The sequence below is a fragment of the Hemitrygon akajei genome, chromosome 17 (genome assembly GCF_048418815.1).
Source record: "Hemitrygon akajei chromosome 17, sHemAka1.3, whole genome shotgun sequence".
Lineage (NCBI taxonomy): Eukaryota > Metazoa > Chordata > Chondrichthyes > Myliobatiformes > Dasyatidae > Hemitrygon > Hemitrygon akajei.
In genome coordinates, this window is record NC_133140.1 from 55,724,562 (window position 1) to 55,748,386 (window position 23,825).

Consider the following 23,825-nt stretch of genomic DNA (forward strand, 5'->3'; position numbering starts at 1 on the left):
GCTCTCCCTCCCTCTCCAAAATGCTGTGGATGCAATCTGAGATGTTCCCGACCCTGGCATCTGGGAGGCATCATACCATCCTGGTGTCCCGTTCTCATTCACAGAATCTCCTGTCTGTTTTGTCATGTACTTTGGTAGAATGATTAAAGGCACACACTCTTTTCTAAACAAGGAGAAAGTTTAAAAATCAGAGGTGCAAAGGATCTTGGGAATCCTCCCGCAGGATTCCCTAAAGGTTCCCTTGCAGACTGAGTCAGTAGTAGGGAAGGCAAACACAATGTTAGCATTCATTTCCAGAGGACGAGAATATAAATGCAAGGATGTAATGCTGAAGAAATAAAGCATTGATCAGACCATATCTAAGATGTGCTTGCATTGGAGAGGGTCCCGAGGAGGTTTACAAGAATTATTCCAAGAAAGTAAGGGTTGACATATGAGGAGTGTTTGATAGCTCCATGCCTGAACTTACTGGAATTTAGAATGAAGGGAGACAATAGACAATAAGTGGAGTAGGCCATTCGGCCCTTCGAGCCAACAGTGCCATTCACTGTGATCATGGTTGATCATCCACAATCAGTATTCCGTTCCTGCCTTCTCCCCATATCCCTTGACTCCACAACCATTAAGAGCTCTAACTCTTTCTTGAAAGCATCCAGAGAATTGACCTCCACTGCCTTCTGAGGCAGAGCATTTCATAGATCCACAACTCTCTGGGTGAAAAAGTTTTTCCTCAACTCCGTTCTAAATGGCCTACCCTTTATTCTTAAACTGTGTCCTCTGGTTCTGGACTCCCCCAACATCGGGAACATGTTTCCTGCCTCTAACATGTCCAATGCCTTAATATTATATGTTTCAATCAGATCCCCTCTCATCCTTCTAAATTCCAGTGTATACAAGCCCAGTCGCTCCAATCTTTCAACATATGACAGTCCTGCCATCCTGGGAATTTACCTCGTGAACCTACACTGCACTCCCTCAATAGCAAGAATGTCCTTCCTCAAACTTGGAGACCAAAACTGCACACAATACTCCAGGTGTGGTCTCACCAGGGCCCTGTACAACCGCAGAAGGACCTCTTTGCTCCTATACTCAACTCCCCTTGTTATGAAGGCTAACATGCCATTAGTTTTCTTCACTGCCTGCTGTAATTTCAGTGACTGATGAACAAGGACACCTAGATCTCGTTGTACTTCCCCTTTTCTTAACTTGACACCATTCAGTTAGTAATCTGCTTTCCTGTTCTTGCCACCAAAGTGGATAACCTCACATTTATCCATATTAAACTGCATCTGCCCACTCACCCAACCTGTCCAAGTCACCCTGCAATCTCATAACATCCTCCTCACATTTCACACTGCCACCCAGCTTTGTGTCATCTGCAAATTTGCTATTGTTACTTTTAATCCCTTCATCTAAATCATTAATATGTATATTGTAAATAGCTGCGGTCCCAGCACCGAGCCTTGCAGTACCCCACTAGTCACTGCCTGCCATTCTGAAAAGGGCCCGTTAACCCCTACATTGTTTCCTGTCTGCCAACCAATATTTTATCTGTGTCAGTACCCTACTCCCAATACCATGTGTTCTAATTTTGCCCACTAATTTCCCCTTCATAAATCCATGCTGACTCGGACCGATCCTGTTACCGCTACCCAAATGTGCCACTATTTCATCTTTTATAATTGACTCTAGCATCTTCCCCACCACTGATGTCAGGCTAACTGGTCTATAAATCCCTGTTTTCTCTCTCCTTCCTTTCTTAAAAAGTGGGATGACATTAGCTACCCTCCAATTCACAGGAACTGATCCTGAATCTATAGAACATTGGAAAATGATTCCCTATGCGTCCACAATTTCTAGAGCCACTTCCTTGAGTACCCTGGGATGCAGACCATCAGACGCTGGGGATTTATCAGCCTTCAGTCCCATCAGTCCACCCAACACCATTTTCTGCCTGATGTGAATTTCCTTCAGTTCCTCCATTACCCTAGTTCCTTTGGCCACTATTACATCTGGGAGATTGTTTGTGTCTTCCTTAGTGAAGACAGATCCAAAGTACCTGTTCAACTCGTCTGCCATTTCCTTGTTCCCCATAATAAATTCACCCGTTTCTATCTTCAAGGGCCCAACATTGGTCTTAACTAATTTTTTTCCTCTTCACATACCTAAAGATGCTTTTACTATCCTTCTTTATATTCTTGGCTAGTTTACCTTCGTACCTCATCTTTTTGCCCCGTATTGCCTTTTTAGTTATCTTCTGTTGCTCTTTAAAAGTTTCCCAATCCTCTGGCTTCCCCTTCATCTTTGCTATGTTATACTACTTCTCTTTTTTTTATACCGTCCTTGACTTCCCTTGTTAGCCACGGTCACCCCTTACTCCCTTAGAATCTTTCTTCCTCTTTGGAATGAAATGATCCTGCTGCTTCTGTATTATTCCCAGAAATACCTGCCATTGTTGTTCCACTGTCATCTCTGCTAGGGTATCCTTCCAGTCAACTTTGGCCAGCTCCTCCCTCATGGCTCCATTGTCCCCTTTGTTCAACTGTAATACTGACACTTACAATTTTCCCTTCTCCCTCTCAAATTGGGAAACTTATCATATTATGGTCACTACCTCCTAATGGCTCCTTTACCTCTAGTTGCCTTATCATTTCTGGAGATCTCATTGAAACCTACTGAATATCATAAGGCCTAATGGACATGGAGAGGATGTTTCCAATAGCGGGATAATATAGGAACAGAGACCAGAGCAACAATAGAAGGATATCCCTTAAAAACAGAAGATAAAATTCTTAAGCTAGACTGGTGAATCTGTGGAATTCATTGTCACAGATGACTGGAGGCCAATTCCTTGGGAATATTTAAAGTGGAGGCTTCTGCTTAGGGCGATAAAGGTTACAGGGAGAAACAGAAGAATGGGGTCGAACGAGAAAATAATTTAACTGGCTAGTTCTGCTCCTGTACTTTGTGTGTCTTACGGCACAGATCATTATGTGACACATATTGATGAGGTGGACTTAAACTAGGGGCTCTGTTTAAGAAATTCACAGACAAAAATAGAAACATTGTGTAATTCTTAGTTAGCTGGAAATAGGTTAACTGCAGGATGACAATACCTAGTCATGTTGGCAGAAGAGGCAAAGGGAATTCAATTCAAAGGCAATGCTTTTGGGAAAAGCAAATGTAACAGTACAAAATACATAGTAGGACACTGCACAGCATTGAGGAATGGAGACCTTGGAACATGTAGGTGGAGATAATTGAAGGTAGCAGGATGGGTAAAATAATTAAGATGGTATTCAAAGTATTTGCCTTTACTTTTCAAGGTCAAAGTTATTGTAATATGGAGATTATGCTGAAACTGTATAAAACATCGAACATGCCACAGGTTGGGTATTGGCTGAAGTTCTGGTCACCATACAACTAGAAATATGCAATAACAACAGTTAAAGTACAGGAACATTTCAGGAGTATGTTACCAGTGCTGGGTTAAAAGGAGGAATTTGTTTTTCCTCACAAAGTCAAAATAAGGAGTATGATTAGAGAAAAGTTGAGAAGTTGCTTTTACCCAAAGAAAAATCCACAGAGGAAACCCACACAGTCATAGGGAGAACATGCAAGCTTCTTACAGTGGTGGGAATTTAAACTTGATCACTAGTACTCCAGGGTTTTGTACTAGCTTCTGCACTACCATGCTGGAATCAATTTTTAATGATAAACTAACATTAGGTCAACATGATTTTGTGAAGAGGAAATCTTCTTTGATGTGGCTCCAACTGGCAGGACAGACAAGGGCAAAACAGTGCATATTTGAGCTTTTATAAATACATTAAATGAGGGGCCACACAAAATATTGTGGCCAAAACTAATCGTGGAGTACTTGCATAGTTAGAGATTAATGACAGATTAAAAGGTGATGCATGGTTAGAAACATTCAACAGATCAGACAGCATCAGTGGAGAGTGATAGATTTCATGACTCTTGCCCATCCAAAAATAATACTCAGAGTTTAGACTTTGACAACTAGACATGAAGATATATAGAAAAATGCCATTTATTTTCCAGGAGAGTCTACAATAATGAATTGTACATTTTCTAAACAAAAGCTTACTTGGCTATAACATTAGCAGAGAGAAGAAAATTATGATCTGGGGAAAAAAAAGCCCAGTGTTTTTAAGTGTCAAGATGGTCTTCAAATCCAAAGGAACATATAAAATAGGAAAAGGAGCATCTCCCTAATTAATTGTCTCAGTGTTAATCCACACACAATAATTTATATTACTATATATATTACTAGGATGTTACCTGGGTTTCAGTACTTAAGTTACAGAGAAAGGTTGAACAAGTTAGGTCTCTATTCATTGGAGCGTAGAAGGTTGAGGGGGGATTTGATCGAGGTATTTAAAATGTTGAGAGGGATAGATAGAGTTGACGTGAATAGGCTGTTTCCATTGAGAGTAGGGGAGATTCAAACGAGAGGACATGATTTGAGAGTTAGGGGGCAAAAGTTTAAGGGAAACACGAGGGGGTATTTCTTTACTCAGAGAGTGATAGCTGTGTGGAATGAGCTTCCTGTAGAAGTAGTAGAGGCCAGTTCAGTTGTGTCATTTAAGGTAAAATTGGATAGGTATATGGACAGGAAAGGAGTGGAGGGTTATGGGCTGAGTGCGGGTAGGTGGGACTAGGTGAGATTAAGAGTTCGGCAGGGACTAGGAGGGCCGGAATGGCCTGTTTCCGTGCTGTGATTGTTATATGGTTATATGGTTTAAGTCGGGAGATGATTAGGCAAATACAGCAAATACAGTATCTATGCAGTTCAGAATACTGCCTTTAAAAGCAGTATTGCGGAGGTAGATTCGTCTACCCCACCCAAAATCCGTTCTTCTTTTAAAATCACTGCCTTCCTGTGGTGGACACTTTAAATGGTATTTAAAAAATATAAATTACCTCAATGAACTAAAAGATACAGTGGTTAAATTAAATGAGCATGTCAACATTAAAAAGATTTTTTTCCCAGTATTACTTCAAAATATTACATGGAGACTTATAGAAGCTGAAAATTCATTGCAAAGAGATGCAAACCTGATCGACATTTTTAAAATAAGTTCCCAACCATCCTTAAATATTGTGCATTTACATTATCACTTTCAGTACAGTAACATCATTTCTATTACAAGTAAAACAACTTCATAAAAAGATTGTTTTGTGCATCTTACAAATTGACAAGATGTAGCACTGAAATACGAGCAATTCACTCATGTAAATAGTAAACACTGATTCTGGATTTTATGAATCTACTGAATGGTTAATTGAAAGTGGAAGATTTATCATTTACTGTACCAGAAGATTGCTTATTCAGGGTTCATTTTCTTGGCCAAGAGGCCTTGCAGTGTTCCATACAACAGCAATAAAAACACAAACAAATGTTAGGTCTCTGCTTTACAGAAGACAATGAAATGATCACCAGAAGACTCCTCTCAAGTCAAGTTGCAGCACTTAATCTTTTCTCCAATAGAGTTGGGGTCATCTAAATATTATCCATAAACACATTTTCAGGACCACATTGAGAATGCTCTAGATTTAACAAGACCAACATCACCAATCAAAACTAGTCTTAAAATGCAGCAAATAGATTTGCAGCCAGAATACTTATCAGGCATTATAGCTAACTAGTTACATGCAGTTTTCATTATTGCATCTTTAAATTCCTCAGCACACAGAAAATCAATGCGAAATAACAGATTAGAAGCCAAGTCTGCAATTGACCTGATTATTGCTCCATAAATTTTTATACAAGATTGTGATGAATTGTGTATGAACCAAAGAACCTCTGGTTTACTGCTGTGATATTTAACTTGTTTATGTCAGAAACATTTCACATAAATTAGATGCAAGAAGAAAGTACAATGTTGAAGAAAAATAATTACATTCTTCACACTGCTGATACATTCATAAACACTTTGCATCTTCAGAAAAATTTTCTATTATGTAATAAATCAGTGATTCAATTCTTATAAATAAAAGTTACCTCATACAGTTGCCTCAGCAGATAATGAAGCTATGCAAATGCTAATTTTAATAAATAAGTTAAATACTAAACAGTTCCTTTAAAACTGATTGATCCTAACTCATTGCATTTAGAATTATTTTTATTCTAGGATTAAAAACAAAGATTCTGGTGGAGTCATTTATATCAGGTAGAATGTGCAGTCACTCTTCAGAAATAAGTAATAGCGAGTAGCACTTTGAGATAATGTTCACGAATTTGGGCCCTAGTTTCCATACTGGAGGGATACCGTATGTTGTGAAAGCCTTCATTTGCTTAAAAATGGCCCGGCATCAACCCCACTAAATCTTGTACAGCAATATGAAGTATTTCAGAGGTGATAACAAAAACACGAAGCATTCATTCATAATGGATACCATCTAATTTCTTATACGCTTGACTGAAGAATGGGTTGTGATCAGGAGTGCAGCAAGTTATTTAACTGCAGAGGAGTCAAAGCCAAGATCTTATAGTAAGTAGCTAAAATTTAATAACACCTCCAACATCAAGAGAAAGTGGAAAAAAACGCACTTTAACCAATTTTCACTTCCAAAGTCTGAAATGTTGAGGGAAATTGTACCATTGGTCCCTGCTGGCGGCATGGGTAATAAAGCAGCAGTTTGTCGTTGACCAGAGAATGTGCGCATTTAGTCTTTAAATATGTTCAACTAAAATGAATTACAAAAGGATTACAAAAATCAGGAATCCATGAGGAGTTTTAAATGCAGTTCTGACTAAACAACCCAATATTTAAGATTACAAAATGCTTCTTCTCTGAAGCAGTCAATGTAGAAGGCCTGGAGGCCCAAATCAATCTTCTCCAGATTTTGGTTTTAAAAATTTAGTCCTATCACATCCTGGATTTTATAGCAGGCACAAGGGTTTCTGAACTGTGTTCAATTACATACTTAAAAGGGAACACAGAGCAGAACTATCATGGACCTAGCATGAAAAACCAACAAGAGCATACATATTAACACTTAAAGCACATCATACGTTCTTCACCCAGACGTAACATTAGGCAACCTTGTCCTTTTCTAATAAAAGGATGACATGATGACTTCTCAAAAGATTGAGATGACAAATTAATCTTCACCTTGAAGATAAAAAGAAATCATTCCAAAAAAAACAGAAGTTAACTTTGGACCATGTAATCGTGACTCCCGCTTGCTTATTTCTGGGTTTTTCTTAAGGAGCTTAATTTCCTTCTTCCGAAGCTTGAGGTACCACCTCCAAAATCTTTTGACAGAAAATCGTAATAGAATCTGCAATAAAGATGAAAATCTTGTTACTAATAAACTAACAAAATGCTGGTGATAGGCATGCTTTCAGCCATTAAGGTTAATATGGTAGTATACCATCAAACGGCTGCTGGAGGATAAAAGCTCTGGTTCTTGTCATTTAGACAGGAGCTGACTCCAAGCTTGCTGAAGGACTTGCCTGATTTGCTCTTTTAATATTGCAGCTGGGTAGTTAAAATGATACTCTTTTAAGGGAGAAAGATTCAAGTGGTGAAATATGTTCGCTGACTAGTTTTATTGCCAATACAGCCAAGGAGGCATAAAAAGAAGGAAATCAAGAAATTTATCATAGGTTAAGTAGAGGGTTAATTTTTAAACTTCATCTCTAATCTAAGCTCTATTCCAATTTCTACCTAACTCTATGCCCGCTCTGGGTAATTCCCTGGGCCAGGTGTTACAGTTGACCAGATCCCTAGGACAGGTGTTACAGTTGACCCGATCCCTAGGACAGGTGTTACAGTTGACCTGATCCTTAGGACAGGTGTTACAGTTGACCAGATCCCTAGGACAGGTGTTACAGTTGACCCGATCCCTAGGACAGGTGTTACAGTTGACCAGATCCCTAGGACAGCTGTCTCAAAAGTGTTCTTTTGTTGCAGCAGCCTCCTCGTCTGAAAATGGCCATGAACTCTTCACTGCTGAAGAGGATGTCCTGGAGATGGCAATTTTCACTCATTAAAATACACTCTGACCAATAAAATTCAGAGAGAAACAAGAAACCTTATTGCTACTGACTATATAACATAGAAAAACCTACAGCCCACAACACTGTGACGAACATGTACTTGCTTTAGAAATTACCTAGGGTTACCCATAGCCCTCTACTTTTGTAAGCTCCATGTAATCTTTAACCTACAATGAAAAGCATTTATTTTCCTTCATTGGATACAAGATCAGAAACACCTCTAGGTAGTTCATTCTTTCTCTCTTTCTTGTCTGTGTCAGAACCCTTCACTTCTGTCAGTCTTCCATTTGGCTCAGTTTTTTTGTATCATCTGACCTGATGGACAGACTCTAGTGCCTGACTATTAGCAATACATTACACAGGCAAATAAGCTTAGCTGCTACTTAACTATCACACTAAGTCAGCTGGTGTAACCCCATCAGATATATTCCTTTTATTCTGCTCTTTCCTAGTTCTGATTAAGGGTTCCAGACCTGAAATGTTAACTGCCTTTTTCCTGATATGCCAAGCATTTCCATCATTTCCCTGTTTTATTTCAGAGCCTAGTAGCCTGTACCCAAAATTCATGATTAGAACACAACATGGTTAACATTACCATTAATATTACTGCTACACATACATCTTTGTAAGGTTCTCAGTGATGTTGTATAAAGGATCAGCTTACTTAATACACATTGTATAATATCAGAAATGATCATAAATATACATACCGCTTGTATTCAAAAGCCACTTGGGTTTGTTTTTCCAGTAAACTCCTATATAATAAACCGGGATTCCAGAGAGGGTTATGGCAAAACCAATGGCGCATTCCACAGGTGTCATCCATATGGATACAACAATCAAAAAAATACAGGCGAGCACAAAAGTGATTGGGAGAATGATATTAAACTGTAGGAGACAAGAAAGAAAAACAAATTGCTTTTAACCTTCATCATTATTCAACTTCTATTTGTACTTAATTGCTGCTTTATCCTCATTTATCATCTAAGACACTCAAAATCAAAGGAAAATAGTTCTGTCATTGGATCACAATCTATACCATTCTTAAACAATAATTTAAATCTGTAGTTTTAAGAGACAGTGAAAAGGATGTTTAAATCTAATGTATGCAACAAAGATGATATTCAAAAACATAGCTTTATAATTTTTGCCAGGTTTCCATCAAACTTGATAATTTTGTTCCATTGGAATAAACAAAGTACTTTTCTAATATTCCTTGAAAAATGCCACTTTGAGCTAAATAACTAGCCTCAGGACTGAACGTGGATAATCTTGATTCTTAAATGTGCTGTTGTTTACATCACCTTTGCGTTACATTGGTTCCTGGCTGGTGACGAGGTGATCTACTCTCAAGTCTCTTTCAAAACAGTTCAATGATCTAGAATGGCATCAAGACTGTGCCAAGGTAATTAGCTCATTTAATACTTTGTTCCTTTCCCTGTTGTGTAAAAGGTTTTGCTTTCATCCAGTACAGCTATCAAAATAACCAAATAATGTTAATCTTTGTGCTAATAATTGCTGAGCATAGACAATTGGAAGCTAATGTTTTGGTGATCTATTTAAATAAAATAGTCATTCAAAGTAATGAATTACTCTCACATGGTAAAAATAACTGAACATTGTTGCCTTTGTATTCAAACAGGACTGCAGCTGGTCATTTACCTTTATTGGCCGATGCATTTCTGGCTTCTTATAGCGTAGCCACATCATTCCAACAATAGCCAATGCAATGCACAGCCAATTGAAGAAACTGAAGAAGTTAATGACAGAGTATATGTCGACAGAAAATGCATACATCAAGGTCATCCAGCACTATAAAAACAAAAAGAGCATTATCATCAAAGAAAGATGGAGTTCCAAAGATTTACATGTTTAATAGAATTCTTCTCTTAAAAAGTAACTTAATTTTGGACTTTGTAAATAGTAATGGTAAAATTGGCAGCCTACCTGAAAATGACATTAATAAATATAAACAAAATCATGGAAATACTCAACAAATCAGGCAGCGTGTGTGGAGGGAAGAATAGAGCTAACATTTTAGGTCAATGATCTTTCATCTATACTGAGGAACGTTTGAAATCAATTAACTTTGATTGGGGGGAGTTACTTTTTTATTAATTTTTGTGCATGAAACAATTCTCTTCCATTTTCAGTTTGTCATGATAAATCTTTGTTTGCTTCATGATTAGCATAATGTTAAGCAGCATATGTTCACTCCAACACTAACAAATCCACTCTTTCAATACACGATCGAGATCTTCACTTTTTGCTTTATGGCATTTTACTATTTTTCATTAATGTGAGGCCACTTCTCAGAACTGACTGTGCTGTGCACAGACCTGTACATCACTAAAGCAGCCCTCTCAGCACCTTGTGGAATTTCCCATTTGTGATGTCATGTCAGCATTCAAAAAATAACTTGAATTTTAGAATTTTGGATAAGGGCACTCAACTTGTACTGTTTTTGGAATCCTGCTATGCACAAAATGCCTGGCACCTTTGCTGCATTACAGCACTTCTAAGAAGTAGTTGTCAGTTTGCAAAGCACCTTTGGGGCATTATGCAAGATACTTAAAGACAATACAAAAATGCAAGTCTTTTTCTTTCTCAAATTCACCTTGTATGTCTTTTTCCACGTGCTTGTCAGAATCTATAAATGCATATATCTGAAATCTGCAAGTAAGATTCTGACAAGCAGAAGTGTAAGATTGAATCAAAAATTTAAAAAAGCAGGTATGGTAATAAATTCACAAACCACTGTTCTGCATTTAGTATATACTGCTATTTTTGCATAACCACCTAAACCTCATTAAAGTAATTTGAAAGCATATTAAAACAGTTCTTTAGTGGTAATTCGCCTTCCTGCTTGTACAATAAAATGCCAACTTCAAGATACTTACAGTAAATATTAATGATGGTAGAGGGGTAAAGAGATTTGGGTGAATCATTGAAAGGAGGTTGGGTAAATGACCTTCTCTTGCTCCCACAAAGAATAATCTGTAATAAAAGAAGCAGCTATTGAGGATTTAAAAAGCAGAGATATAATGGGAAAGCAAGTGTTATTGCCAACAGTTGATTTTCATTTCCTGCATCATACGAACGATTCTTCAGGATGGTAACGATAGGGTAATGACACAGCTGTTAAATTACAAGACTAACAATTCAGCAGATTCAAGGTCAAATCCTACTGAATTCGTGAAGTTTAATTTCAGTTAATAATCTGGAATTTGGGATAAATAAATAACTAGTAATGGTAATCATACTACATATTTATCAAAAAAAAAACATTTCCTTCACTCATGCCTTTCAGGGAGGAAATCTGTCATCCACACCTGATTTGCCTCTTGTCTGAAACATGATACCAACACCAACTATGATGCCAGCTGTAGGAGGAACAATGGGAAAATAGACTAAAAGTTGGGGGGGAGCCTTAAAAGAAACAGGTCTGATAGGCAGATAGAGGCAACTCGCGCAGAAATAAAATGATTAACTACTACTAAAATTTAGAGGGTTACTGAAGAAATTGTGCATCTGTATGTAACTATTCTAATGTGAATTGCCGGATGATTTTTGGTCAGTGGAGTATTTCACTTGAAGCACTCAACAGTGTATGATGTAAAAGGGCCTGAATAAACCAACTTGTTCAAGAAACCTCACCACTGCTGTATTTGCGACCTTATTTGTGTGCTGTCCCAACGTGAGCTGTAACTAAGAAAGCGACAGGGCCCGTGGTGAATGTCAGATTCAGTGTCAGCTTTAACTAAAAAATGTCTTGACATCAATCTATACCAATCCTATTTACACAAGGTACCACAGTCTTCTCGTCCCTGTTGGTACACGTGTCTGTCTAAATATTTAACTTTGCTAACATAAACAGTATGCTTTCACCACTTCACCAGGCAGTTTCCACTCTATACAAAAGAACTTGCCTCACAAATCTGTTTTAAAATTTTCCCCTGTCAGATTTGAGATTTCCATCCTAAAAAAAAACTGACCATTTACCACATCAATGCCTCTTATAAGTTAATGCACTTCTGCCAGGTTGCCCTGCAGCTTGTAGCTGCAGTGAAAATAATCCAATCTTGTCCATCCTCTCCTGATTAAAATTCTCCAGGAACACCCTGGTGAAACTCTCCTGCACCCTCTCCAAAATCTCCACTCCTTTCACTAATGTACTGACCAAAACTGCACACAATACTCTTAACGTGGCCAAACCAAATCTTATGCAACTGTAACATGACATAGCAACAATTACATTCAATGTCCCGATCAATGAAGGCAAGCATGTTGTAAGCTTTTTTTTTAAAAAAACTACCCAATCCACTTCGGGGAGCTTTAAACAAGTCTCCCAAGATCCTTCTGCACATCTGAAAGTAGAGGGGAGAGGAGGGGATTGTGAGTAGAGTGTGTGTGAGTTGGGTAGATGGAACCATGAAAGAGAAAGGGGGGAAAAAAACTGGGTAACGGTGAGTGAAGGCAAGTGAGAGGACCTGGGGGGAAATTGAGAGTGAAAGGGACAGAGAGGTTGCAGGTTACCTGAAACTGGAGGATTATGTGAACAGACCAGGGAGTGACAGAGAGAATGGCTCTTGTGGAAGGCAGAACAGGGTGGGAAGTGGTGGGCTTGCATCACAGCTTGTGGGATCAATTGGTGTGCTGGATGTGGAGGATGGTAGGGTGACAGGTAGGGACCTAGGGAACTCCATCTTTGTTCTGTCTATGGGGACATGGAACATTTCAGGCATCCTGGAATGGAAAGCAGAAGAGAAGATGTGGTGGGTATGGAGAAGCTGAAAGGGATGGTGCCCTTATGGGAAGGGTGTGGTCACGATGTTCCGCTCTTCTACCTCATCATCTAGGGCAGACTAGGGCGGTGCCATTGTGGTTTGACAGACTGACCGCTGCATTGTACAGCTAAATAGATGGAACTCTGCGAATCCTCCCCATACCTACACTTGGAATAAGACCACAATACTGAGCCCTAGGCCACCGTCTCTCCTATCACATCAGAAGATACTCATCCACTCCCTCCCCCGCACCCCCAAACAAGCCTTCAATCTTATGTTCCCCAATTCCACCTTTATTTCCTCCTCAGGATCCACAATCAGGACTGTCCTGGTAGGCTCATTGTTTCTGCCTGGTCTTGCTTCATTCACCTCCTTACATTTCGACTTCATGTTATTGCCCTTGTCCAGTCCCTTCCTACCTACATCCTGAACACCACAATGTCTCCATCTTCGCCATGGATGTTCAGTCACTACACACCTCCATTCCCCATCAAGAAAGCCTTAGGGCCCTCCCCTCTACTAACACTCTCCTCCACTTGGATATACTTGTTCTCACTGTGAACAACTCTCCTTTTGATTCCTCTTTTTACAAATCATTTGCGTTGCCATGGCACGTGCGTGGGCCCTAGCTATGCCTGTCTCTCTGTTGGTTATGTGGTTTGTTCCAAACTTTGTCTGGCAACACATCACAACTCTTTCTTTGCCTCACTGACAACTGCATTGGGTTGCCTCCTGAACCTCTGTGGAACTTATTAATTTTATCAACTGTGCTACTAACTTTCACCACTCATCCAACCCTCTGTTACCCAGTAACCCTCCCTCCCCAAACCTGGTTCCTTCACCCTTTACCACACATTCTCTCCGTTCGATCTCTGCCCTCCCCACAATGTCTCCATCTGCCCAGCATTCTTCCCCTATCTGGTTTCACCATTACTTTTCATTCTTATCAGATTCTACATAGCCTTTCTTTGTCTCCAACAATCATGCCCTGTTGCTATATTTAACCCTCCATTCACCTATCGACTTCTCTTCACCTGGATCCATGCCATGCTTACCAGCTGCTGCCTCAACCTTCTCGCTCACCTCCATATACTGCCTATCTCCTCTCTACAGTCTCAGTCCTGACGCAGTGACCATCTCCACAAATGCTGCACGATCTGCTGAGTTTCTCCAGCATCTTGCTTTTTGCTCAGTGATGGCTCTCTTTGTCCAATATTTTTACATTTACAGTTTTGCATCAGAATATTAAATCACCAGCGTGCAAGACATTACAAGTTAAAATCAACCAAAAAGTTGAATAACAATAGTGAGGTAGAAATTAAGTTTTGGTTTCCACTATCAAAATGAAGAACAGAGCTGGTATTGTGCAATACAGCAGTAGTGTAAACAGTGCACCAGATACCAAATAGCTTTAATGTTTCTGGAAACTTGTGATAAATTTTATTTTAAAATAGCTGTAACAGTGAAGCATTTTCTTTATAACCTGTATGTAAAATTTTTGAAAGTGTAAGTTTATCAGAAAAGATATTTACTAAACTATAAAATTATAATATTTTTTATCAGTTACCTAGATGAGGTGAACAACGATCCATTGACAGAACCAAAACAGGAAAGCCCTACAAATACAGGGACAATCCAGGACATTACGCCCAAGTGGATATTCCCGAAGTCCTAAAGAAACAAGAAAAATAAAGACAAATTAACCACTCCAGTTTAGAATGAATTCAACATAAAACACAAACTAATAAAAATTACTATATAGTTTGTGTAGGTATTCAACTATTTAATTAATGGATAGTTTTGATCCAAAAAATTAAATCATTCTTTACATTTTAAAATTATTTTATTAACAAAACTCAATGTTTCCTGTGGATATCCAAAAGCTTGTAACTAAAGATGTTTCAAGTTGGATCATTTCCATGGCTGACAACAGGATGAGGTTCATAAAGTTAGCAGAAATGCAGCAAACCGTAGGATGGGGAATATTATAGAATTCAGCAAAGGGGCTCAAGAATTTGATAAAGAAAAGTGACAGAATATGAAATTAAGCACAAAGATTGATTGTATGGACTTCTGTAGATACACTAGAAGGAAGGGACCCAAGAGGTAAAAAGCCAACTTTATGATGGGGAATAAGAAAAAATGCTGAGAGATTAAACAAATATCTTGTTTCGTGTTCTTTTTAAACAGAAGAAATAACAAAACACCTGCTAGAAATGCAAAAGAGCCAAGTCATAGTATTGGTTAAAAAGAAGTTTCACTTGAGAATGAAAGATGATAAATCCCAAGAACCCAATGATCTACGTCCCAGAATTTTGAGCGAGGAGGCTATGGGTTCTGGTTGTTATCTCCCAAAACTCTATATAATCTGGAATGGTTCCTACAAATTGGAAGTAGCAAATATGACCCCACCATTTAAGAGAGAGAAAACAGGGAACTACAGATCTATTAGCCTAACATCAGTTGTCTGAAAATGCTGGAATCTATAATGAAGGAATGACAACAGAATGTCTAGAAAAGAATAGGATTTAGCATGTTCAGCAATCATTTACGAAAAAGAAATCATGCTCAACTGAAAGTTTATTGAGGACATGACTATTAAAATAAGAGGACCCAAAAGAAGTGACACAGCTAGTACAGTTACTGCTTATCAGCTGCAGAGACCCAGTTTAATCCAGAGCTCAAGCACAGCCTCTTTCACATTTGAATGCTGTCGCTGTGACAGTATGGGTCTTCTCTGGGTTCTCAAGTTTTCTCCTACATTCCAAAAATGTGCAGGTTTATTTGTTAAGTGGCCACTGTAATTCATCCCCAGGTTGCAGGCAAGTGGTAGAATCTGGGGTGGGGGTGGGGATGGGGGTTGCTGATGACAATGTGGGAAGAATAGGAAACGGGGTTAGTGTAAAGGAATAGTTGATGACCTTTGCAGACTCATAGGCTGAAGGGCCAATTCTATGTTGCAGGTGCTTGTCATTACTGAATCTGGGGTGTTAAGATTTTCAGAAACTTTCAGAAGCGTCTAATACAGGAGATTGGTCAGTAAGTTTACAGCAGATTGAATGGGGCTAATCTACTGATACAGAACAGATTAACATACACAAATAAATAGGAATAAATAGGTCTTTCTCCTGCTGGCAGACTTTTTGTTGGTAGGGTAACACAGGGACCAATGCACGAGACCTAGTTATTCACAGTTTCAATCTCAGATTTCCAAGTTTGCCCATGATTGTCGAGAGGGAACAGGGTGTAAACAAGTTAAAGAGGATAACAAAAACAGTTACACACATGAAATGCTGGAGGAACTCAGCAGGTCAGGCAGCGTGTGTGGAAAAGATGTTTTGGGCCCTTCTTCAGGACTGAGAAGGAAGGGGGAAGATGTCAGAATAAAAAAAATGTGGGGGGAGGGGAAGGGGGCTAACTGGAAGGTGATAGGGAAGCCAGGTGGGTGGGGAAGGACAAGAGCTGGAGAAGAAAGAATCTGATAGGAGAGGAGAGTGGACAGTAGGAGAACGGGGAGGAGGAGGGGTCACGGGGGAAGTAATAGGCAGGTGAGAAGTAGAAGAAAGGGGGAAGTGGATACATTTTGTTCACTGGAGAGAGAAATCGATTTTATGCCATCAGGTTTGAGGGTACCCAGACAGAATATAAGGTGTTGCTCCTCCACCCTGAGGTTGGCGCCATCTTGGCACAAAAGGCAGCCACGGAACGGTTGACATTTTAGGCCAGAACGCTTCCTCTCCAAAGATAATGTCTGACTAACTCAGTTCCTTCAGCACTTTGTGTTCCTCAAAATTTTAAGCAACTGCAGCATCTGATGTTGATAAAGAGGATATGAAGAGACCCAGTGAATGGGTAAGAACTCAGTACCGTCACATGATTTTGCACAAAGCAGAACATATTTTCAATGTAACTGATTGGGAAATGTTGACATTCAAGGTACTCAAGTCACATGCGTGTGTAACAGTCAGAAAAACAAGTGGTTCTTTGCCTTTATTATGGAAGGATTTGAATATGCTTGTGTTAGTTAAAAGCTGAGCCATGATTCTGAAAAAATTCATAAATTTGAAGGACCAGACAATGTACACTTACTCCAAGTTTTCCTGCTCTTATCTTATTTCATGATGGAACAGCACTGGTACATGGGGTAGTGTATTTCCAACCAATTAGCAGAAATTTGACTATTCAATGATTTTTATTTGTAAACAGTATCTTCATACAAATTATGTACATGCCACTAAAATTATCTTTAAGAAGTAATGGAAAGCTTCTCGCCAACTAACCACGGCCACTGCTTCTGAATGCAGCATTAACTCAGGAGACAGGGTAGTGAAATATGCCAAGTTGGTCAGCACATACACACATGTCACAATTGGCAAGGAGATCATTATAGCTCGAGGCAGGTTCCTGGAAAACAAATAAAGGATGGTCCTCAAAAATCATTTCACATTTTTATGAACATTGTATTGTATCCAAGAACCATAATTAAAACTCACCGCTTGGAGTTTTCAGATTAGTAATACAACTTACATTGAAATTCCAATCAGATTAATGTTATAAACAGCAGACATATATACACTACTTTGTTAACTTCTTTAAAAAAAATTAAGGAGCTTAACATTCTTGTTATTTCACTTGAGATTCCAGATAGAGCAAATTTAGACATTTTTACTCATAGATCTACAGTCAATTCACATCTTGCAGCAGTCATATACAAATTAGGTGGAGAACCAAAGGAATGTATTAAAGCACGGATTTGAGTAAAATTATCCCAAAACTTTGCATAAAAAGCCAACTAACAAGCTAAACTTTTACAAATCTAGGGCAAGACCATCGCATATCTTTCTGGGAACAATATTTTCACAATGTGAAGTCTTAACTTTTGTACCAGAACAGGACAATATTTGCAATTATAGGCCAAAAGGCTGGGATTTAGGAATTGTCCAGCTTTAAATGAGCAGAATTGACAAAATAAAATTAATTGTAACAGAACCTATCTCCTTGTCTAACCAAGGAAATGCAACTTTATGCAGTCAACGGTCAGTCCGAGTGACTATGGCTATAGAAATGTGGAAAAACAGAAACTGCTCTGGGCTATTAAGAACTTTGAATTTGTTCGTCAGGTGATGGAATTATGGCTAATATTCCATCTCAATAACACCTATCTGCTCTCTTCTCATATCTCTTAATCGTTTTGCTCTAGAAATGAAACTATCTCATTCTCAAATCTATTCAGTGCTATGATCTCCACTAAACTGAATGGTACAGAATTTCACCACTTCACCACGCTGAGTGAAAAAAAATTCTCATCACATGTCACATCCAGCATCCTGAGACTGTGGACCCCGGCTAAAAAAACACAGGGGAAACATCCTGTAAACCCCTGGCAAAAGTCTGTATGTTTCAATCTTCCTAGAGGCTAGTGAATACAAGTCCAGCTGATTCAATCACTCCTCATATGATAGTCCTGCCATCCCAGGAACCAGTTTTATGAACCTTCCGTGGTAGGGATACCTGCTATTGGGTAAGATGACCAAAACTGCACACAATATTTCAGGTGTGATCTCACAAAGGTCCTATATAATCATAGTGAGACATCCTAACTCCTGTATACAAAACCTCTTGCAATGAAGATCACCATACAATGCCTTTTTAACTCTTTGTTCTCCAGTATGTTTGCTTATAGTGACTGGTGTAGAAGGACACACACATCTCTTTGGAGATCAAGATTTCTCAATTTATCACAGTTTAGACGGTCACCTATATGCATACTGGGCACCTCTATGAATGACTACATCGCGTGTGGAGAACCTGGAATGAACATCACAAATGATAATGGCATTGTCAACAGTTGCCTTGACTCTGCAGAAATTGTCTCACTGTACACATGAACATTGCCAAACACACTGAGCTTCTTTACTTTTGAGAATGTGATTGAAAGAAATGTGGTTATTCAAATCTGAATTAAAGAAGTGAAAATATCCTGAGAGGACTAAATGAGGGCACAGACTTTAAAACCCAGATACTTGTTTAACTGGGAACCAGGAGACACAAGAGTTACATTAGAGTTGGTATAAGTTATTACATGAAGAGTAGTAATGTAAGCATATAGAAGCCAGAAAGAATGCACTGGAAAGTCAAGCTTCTGCTGTAACAAAGATAGGAGGAGCATTATACAGTGCCTTGAAAAAGTATTCAGTCCCCAAACTTTTGTTCACATAAACCAGTATTACAACCAGGGTTTTTGATTTAACTAAGAATTTTTATTTGTGAATCACATGCTCCTTTTTGACAGAGGAGCCAAAAAAATACAGGCAAAATTGTAAAGCCTGGAAAACTAAAAATTCAAAAACTGAAATGCCAGTAGTTCGAAAGTATTCACCATCCCCCCCGCTTTGCACAATATAATGGAGCAAGATTTGCTATTCCTCCTTGTAAAATTGCTCAAGCTGATCTAGGTTAGTTGGTGGACAGCAATAAGCAATAGACAGTAGGTACAGGAGTAGGCCATTCGGCCCTTCTAGCCAGCACCGCCATTCACTGCGATCATGGCTGATCATACACAATCAGTACCCCGTTCCTGCCCTCTCCCCATATCCCTTGACCCCGCTATCTATAAGAGCTCTATCTAACTCTCTCTTGAATGCATCCAGAGACTTGGCCTCCACTGCCTTCTGGGGTAGAGCATTCCACATATCCACCATTCTCTGGTGAAAAAGTTTTTCCGCATCTCTGTTCTAAATGGCCTACCCCTTATTCTTAAACTGTGGCCTCTAGTTCTGGACTCACCCATCAGCGGGAACATGCTTCCTGCCTCCAGCGTGTCCAATCCCTTAATAATCTTATATGTTTCAATCAGATCCCCTCTCATCCTTCTAAATTCCAGTGTATACAAGCCCAGTCGCTCCAATCTTTCAACATATGACAGTCCCGCCATTCCGGGAATTAACCTTGTGAACCAACGCTGCACTCCCTCAATAGCAAGAATGTCCTTCCTCAAATTTGGAGACCAAAACTGCACACAATACTCCAGGTGGGGTCTCACCAGGGCCCTGTACAGCTGCAGAAGGACCTCTTTACTCCTATACTCAATTCCTCTTGTTATAAAAGCCAGCATGCCATTAGCTTTCTTCACTGCCTGCTGTACCTGCATGCTTGCTTTCATTGACTGATGTACAAGAACACCTAGATCTCATTGTACTTCCCCTTTTCCTAACTTGACTCCATTTAGATAATAATCTGCCTTCCTGTTCTTGCCACCAAAGTGGATAACCTCACATTTATCCACATTAAACTGCATCTGCCATACATTTGCCCACTCACCCAACCTGTCCAAGTCATCCTGCATTCTCATAACATCCTCCTGACATTTCACACTGCCACCCAGCTTTGTGTCATCAGCAAAATTGCTAATGTTACTTTTAATCCCTTCATCCAAATCATTAATGTATATTGTAAACAGCTGCGGTCCCAGCACCGAACCTTGCGGTACCCCACTGGTCACAGCCTGCCATTCCAAAAGGGACCTGTTAATCACTACTCTTTGTTTCCTGTCAGCCAGCCAATTTTCAATCCATGTCAGTACTCTGCCCCCAATACCAAGTGCCCTAATTTTGCCCATTAATCTCCTATGTGGGACTTTATCAAAAGCTTTCTGGAAGTCCAGGTACACTACATCCACTGGCTTTCCCTTGTCCATTTTCATGGTTACATCCTCAAAAAACTCCAGAAGATTAGTCAAGCGTGATTTTCCCTTCATAAATCCATGCTGACTCGGACTGATCCTTCTACTGCTATCCAAATGTGTCGTAATTTCCTCTTTTATAATTGACTCCAGCATCTTTCCCACCACTGATGTCAGGCTAACCGGTCTATAATTCCCTGTTTTCTCTCTCCCTCCTTTCTTGAAAAGTGGGAGAACATTAGCCACCCTCCAATCAGCAGGAACTATTCCTGAATCTATAGAACATTGGAAAATGATTACCAATGCGTCCACGATTTCTAGAGCCACCTCTTTAAGTACCCTGGGATGCAGACCATCAGGTCCCGGGGAGTTATCAGCCTTCAGACTCAACAGTCTATCCAACACCGTTTCTTGCCTAATATAAATTTCCTTCAGTTCATCCTTTACCCTAGTTCCTTTGGCCACTATTACATCTGGGAGATTGTTTGTGTCTTCCCTAGTGAAGACAAATCCAAAGTACCTGTTCAACTCGTCTGCCATTTCCTTGTTCCCCATAATAAATTCACCCGTTTCTGTCTTCGATGGCCCAATTTTGGTCTTAACTATTTTTTTGCTATTCACATACCTAAAGAAGCTTTTACTATCCTCCTTTATATTCTTGGCTGGTTTACCTTCGTACCTCATTTTTTCTTGGCGTATTGCCTTTTTTGTTATCTTCTGTTGCTCTTTAAAAGCTTCCCAATCCTTCGGTTTCAAGTTGTTCTGCAAGTTGACCACTGCAAGTTGTTCTGGCTCATTGACTCATTGCCCTGCTCAAAGACGAACTTCCTCCCCTGGCAGAGGATAGCAGGTTTTTATCCAGGATCTCTCTGTATTTAGCAGCATTCATCCTCCCGTCAATCCTGACCAGATTTGCAGTCGCTGCTGCTGAAAAGCATCCCCATAATATGATGTTACCTCCATCATACTTGGTGTTACTTGGCTGATGCAAAATACTAGATTTACTCCACCCATACTGCTTACTGTTGAGGCCAAGCGTTCCACTTTAGTTTCCTCTGACCACAATATCTTCTTCTACATCTTTACAGTATCTTCTAAGTGATGCTTTGCAAAGTTTTTATGGGCTAGGATATGATTTTTTAAAATAAAGCCAGAGCTTCTTCCTTACCACTCATCCATACATAACCTTTTTGTGCAAGGCCTTAGAGATTGTGGAGACATAATCTTCATCTCCATTTGCAGCCATGGACTCCTGCAGCTCACTCAGAGTGACTGTTGACTGCACTGAGCTCTGTGTATGTTCAGCGTCTTTGAGATGGTATTGTACCCTTCCCCAGATTTGTGCTTCTCTACTATAATTTCCTTAACCTGTCTTGAATGCTTGTCTTCATTTTGGTTTGGTCTGTTGAAAATCTACCAGGCTGTTGGACCTTACAGCGACAGGGGGTATTTACAGTATTCTTATTAATTCATTGAAAACAGGTGATCCTACAATTTTCTACATCAATGGATTGGGTAAATTGATATTGTTACTTTGTGTAGTTATTACAAAGGGGATGAATATTTTTTCGGCTTCGTCATTCTGGTTTTCATTTTTTATTAAATTGTTGACAGGTTTTGGAAATTTTCTTTTGATTTGACATGATTTCACCCCATTTCTGTCTTCAGTGGTTGGTAAGTTGATGGAGAAGATCCAGAGAGGTAGGATTTATGACCATTTGGAGAGGCATAGCATGATTAGGAATAGTCAGCATGGCTTTGTGGAAGGCAGGTCGTGCCTTACGAGCCTGACTGAATTTTTTGAAGATGTGACAAAACACGTTGATGAAAGTAGAGCAGTAGATGTAGTGTATATGGATTTCAGTAAGGCATTTGATAAGGTACATCATGCAGGCTTATTGAGAAAGTAAGGAGGCATGGGATTCAAGGGGACATTGCTTTGCGGATCCAGAACTGGCTTGCCCACAGAAAGCAAAGAGTAGTTGTAGACGGGTCCTATTCTGCATGGAGGTCGGTCACCAGTGGTGTGCCTCAGGGATCTGTTCTCGGACCCCTACTCTTCATGATTTTTATAAGTGACCTGGATGAGGAAGTGGAGGGACGTGTTAGTAAATTTGCTGATGACACAAAGATTGGGGGTGTTGTGGTTAGTGTGGAGGGCTGTCAAGAGGTTAAAGCGGGATATTGATAGGATGCAAAAATGGGCAGAGAAGTGGCAGATAGAGTTCAACCCAGATAAGTGTGAGGTGGTTCATTTTGGTAGGTCAAATATGATGGCAGAATATAGTATTAATGGTAAGACTCTTGGTAGTATGGAGGATCAGAGGGATCTTGGGGTCCGAGTCCACAGGACACTCAAAGCTGCTACGCAGGTTGACTGCGTGGTTCAGATAGCATACGGTGCATTGGCCTTCATCAACTGTGGGACTGAGTTTAAGGGCCGAGAGGTAATGTTGCAGCTATATAGGACCCTGGTCAGGCCCTACTTGGAGTACTGTGCTCAGTTCTGGTCACCTCACTACAGAATGGATGTGGAAACTATAGAAAGGGTGCAGAGGAGATTTACAAGGATGTTGCCTGGATTGGGGGAGCATGCCTTATGAGAATAGGTTGAGTGAACTTGACCTTTTCTCCTTGGAGCGACGGAGGAGGTGACCTGATAGAGGTGCATAAGATGATGAGAGGCATTGATTGTGTGGCTAGTCAGAGGCTTTTCCCCAGGGCTGAAATGGCTAACGTGAAAGGGCAGAGCTTTAGGGAGCTTGAAAGAAGGTACAGAGGAGAAGTCAGGGGTAAGTGTTTTAACACAGAGTGGTGAGTGCGTGAAATGGGCTGCCGGCGACGGTGGTGGAGGCGGATACAATAGGGTCTTTTAAGAGACTCCTGGACAGGTACATGGAGCTTAAGAAAAATAGAGGGCTATGGGTAATTTCTCAGGTAAGGACATGTTTGGCACAGCATTGTGGGCCAAAGGGCCTGTATTGCGCTGTAAACATTTTCTATGTTTCTATGATGCACAAAGTTTTGTAGATTAGCTCAAAAAATCTTACTTTAATATATGTTAAATTTAGAAAATGAGTCAGTAAACTGTGAAAATAATTGTGGGCACTGGTCCCTCCAAAGTGTGTGCGAGTACACATCTTTTGCTACCAACGCACAAAGGAATTTCAATTGCATTCAAATTTCCTTTTCTGGTTTCTGATGTGGACGGTGACAACACTGTATGTGATCATTTGCAGAGTTTAGAGTTGGCTTATTTATACTATTTTTGTTGAAGCTATTTAGTGAGTACATATTGTCACTGGGCAAAATAATTGCACAGCAC

General features: G+C 39.7%; 1 protein-coding gene across 1 annotated transcript in view; it reads right to left on the reverse strand.

The window, feature by feature from the left end:
- Positions 1–4,038: 4,038 nt before the first annotated feature.
- Positions 4,039–23,825, reverse strand: part of slc7a5 (solute carrier family 7 member 5) — a 59,257-nt gene continuing 39,470 nt past the window's right edge. The window contains exons 5-10 of the mRNA XM_073070174.1: positions 17,100–17,223; positions 14,387–14,490; positions 10,933–11,029; positions 9,695–9,844; positions 8,743–8,920; positions 4,039–7,311 (exon numbers count right to left, since the gene is read on the reverse strand). Of these exons, the coding sequence (XP_072926275.1) occupies positions 7,244–7,311; positions 8,743–8,920; positions 9,695–9,844; positions 10,933–11,029; positions 14,387–14,490; positions 17,100–17,223 (721 nt within the window). The 3' untranslated portion in view covers positions 4,039–7,243. The remainder of the gene's footprint in view (positions 7,312–8,742; positions 8,921–9,694; positions 9,845–10,932; positions 11,030–14,386; positions 14,491–17,099; positions 17,224–23,825) is intronic.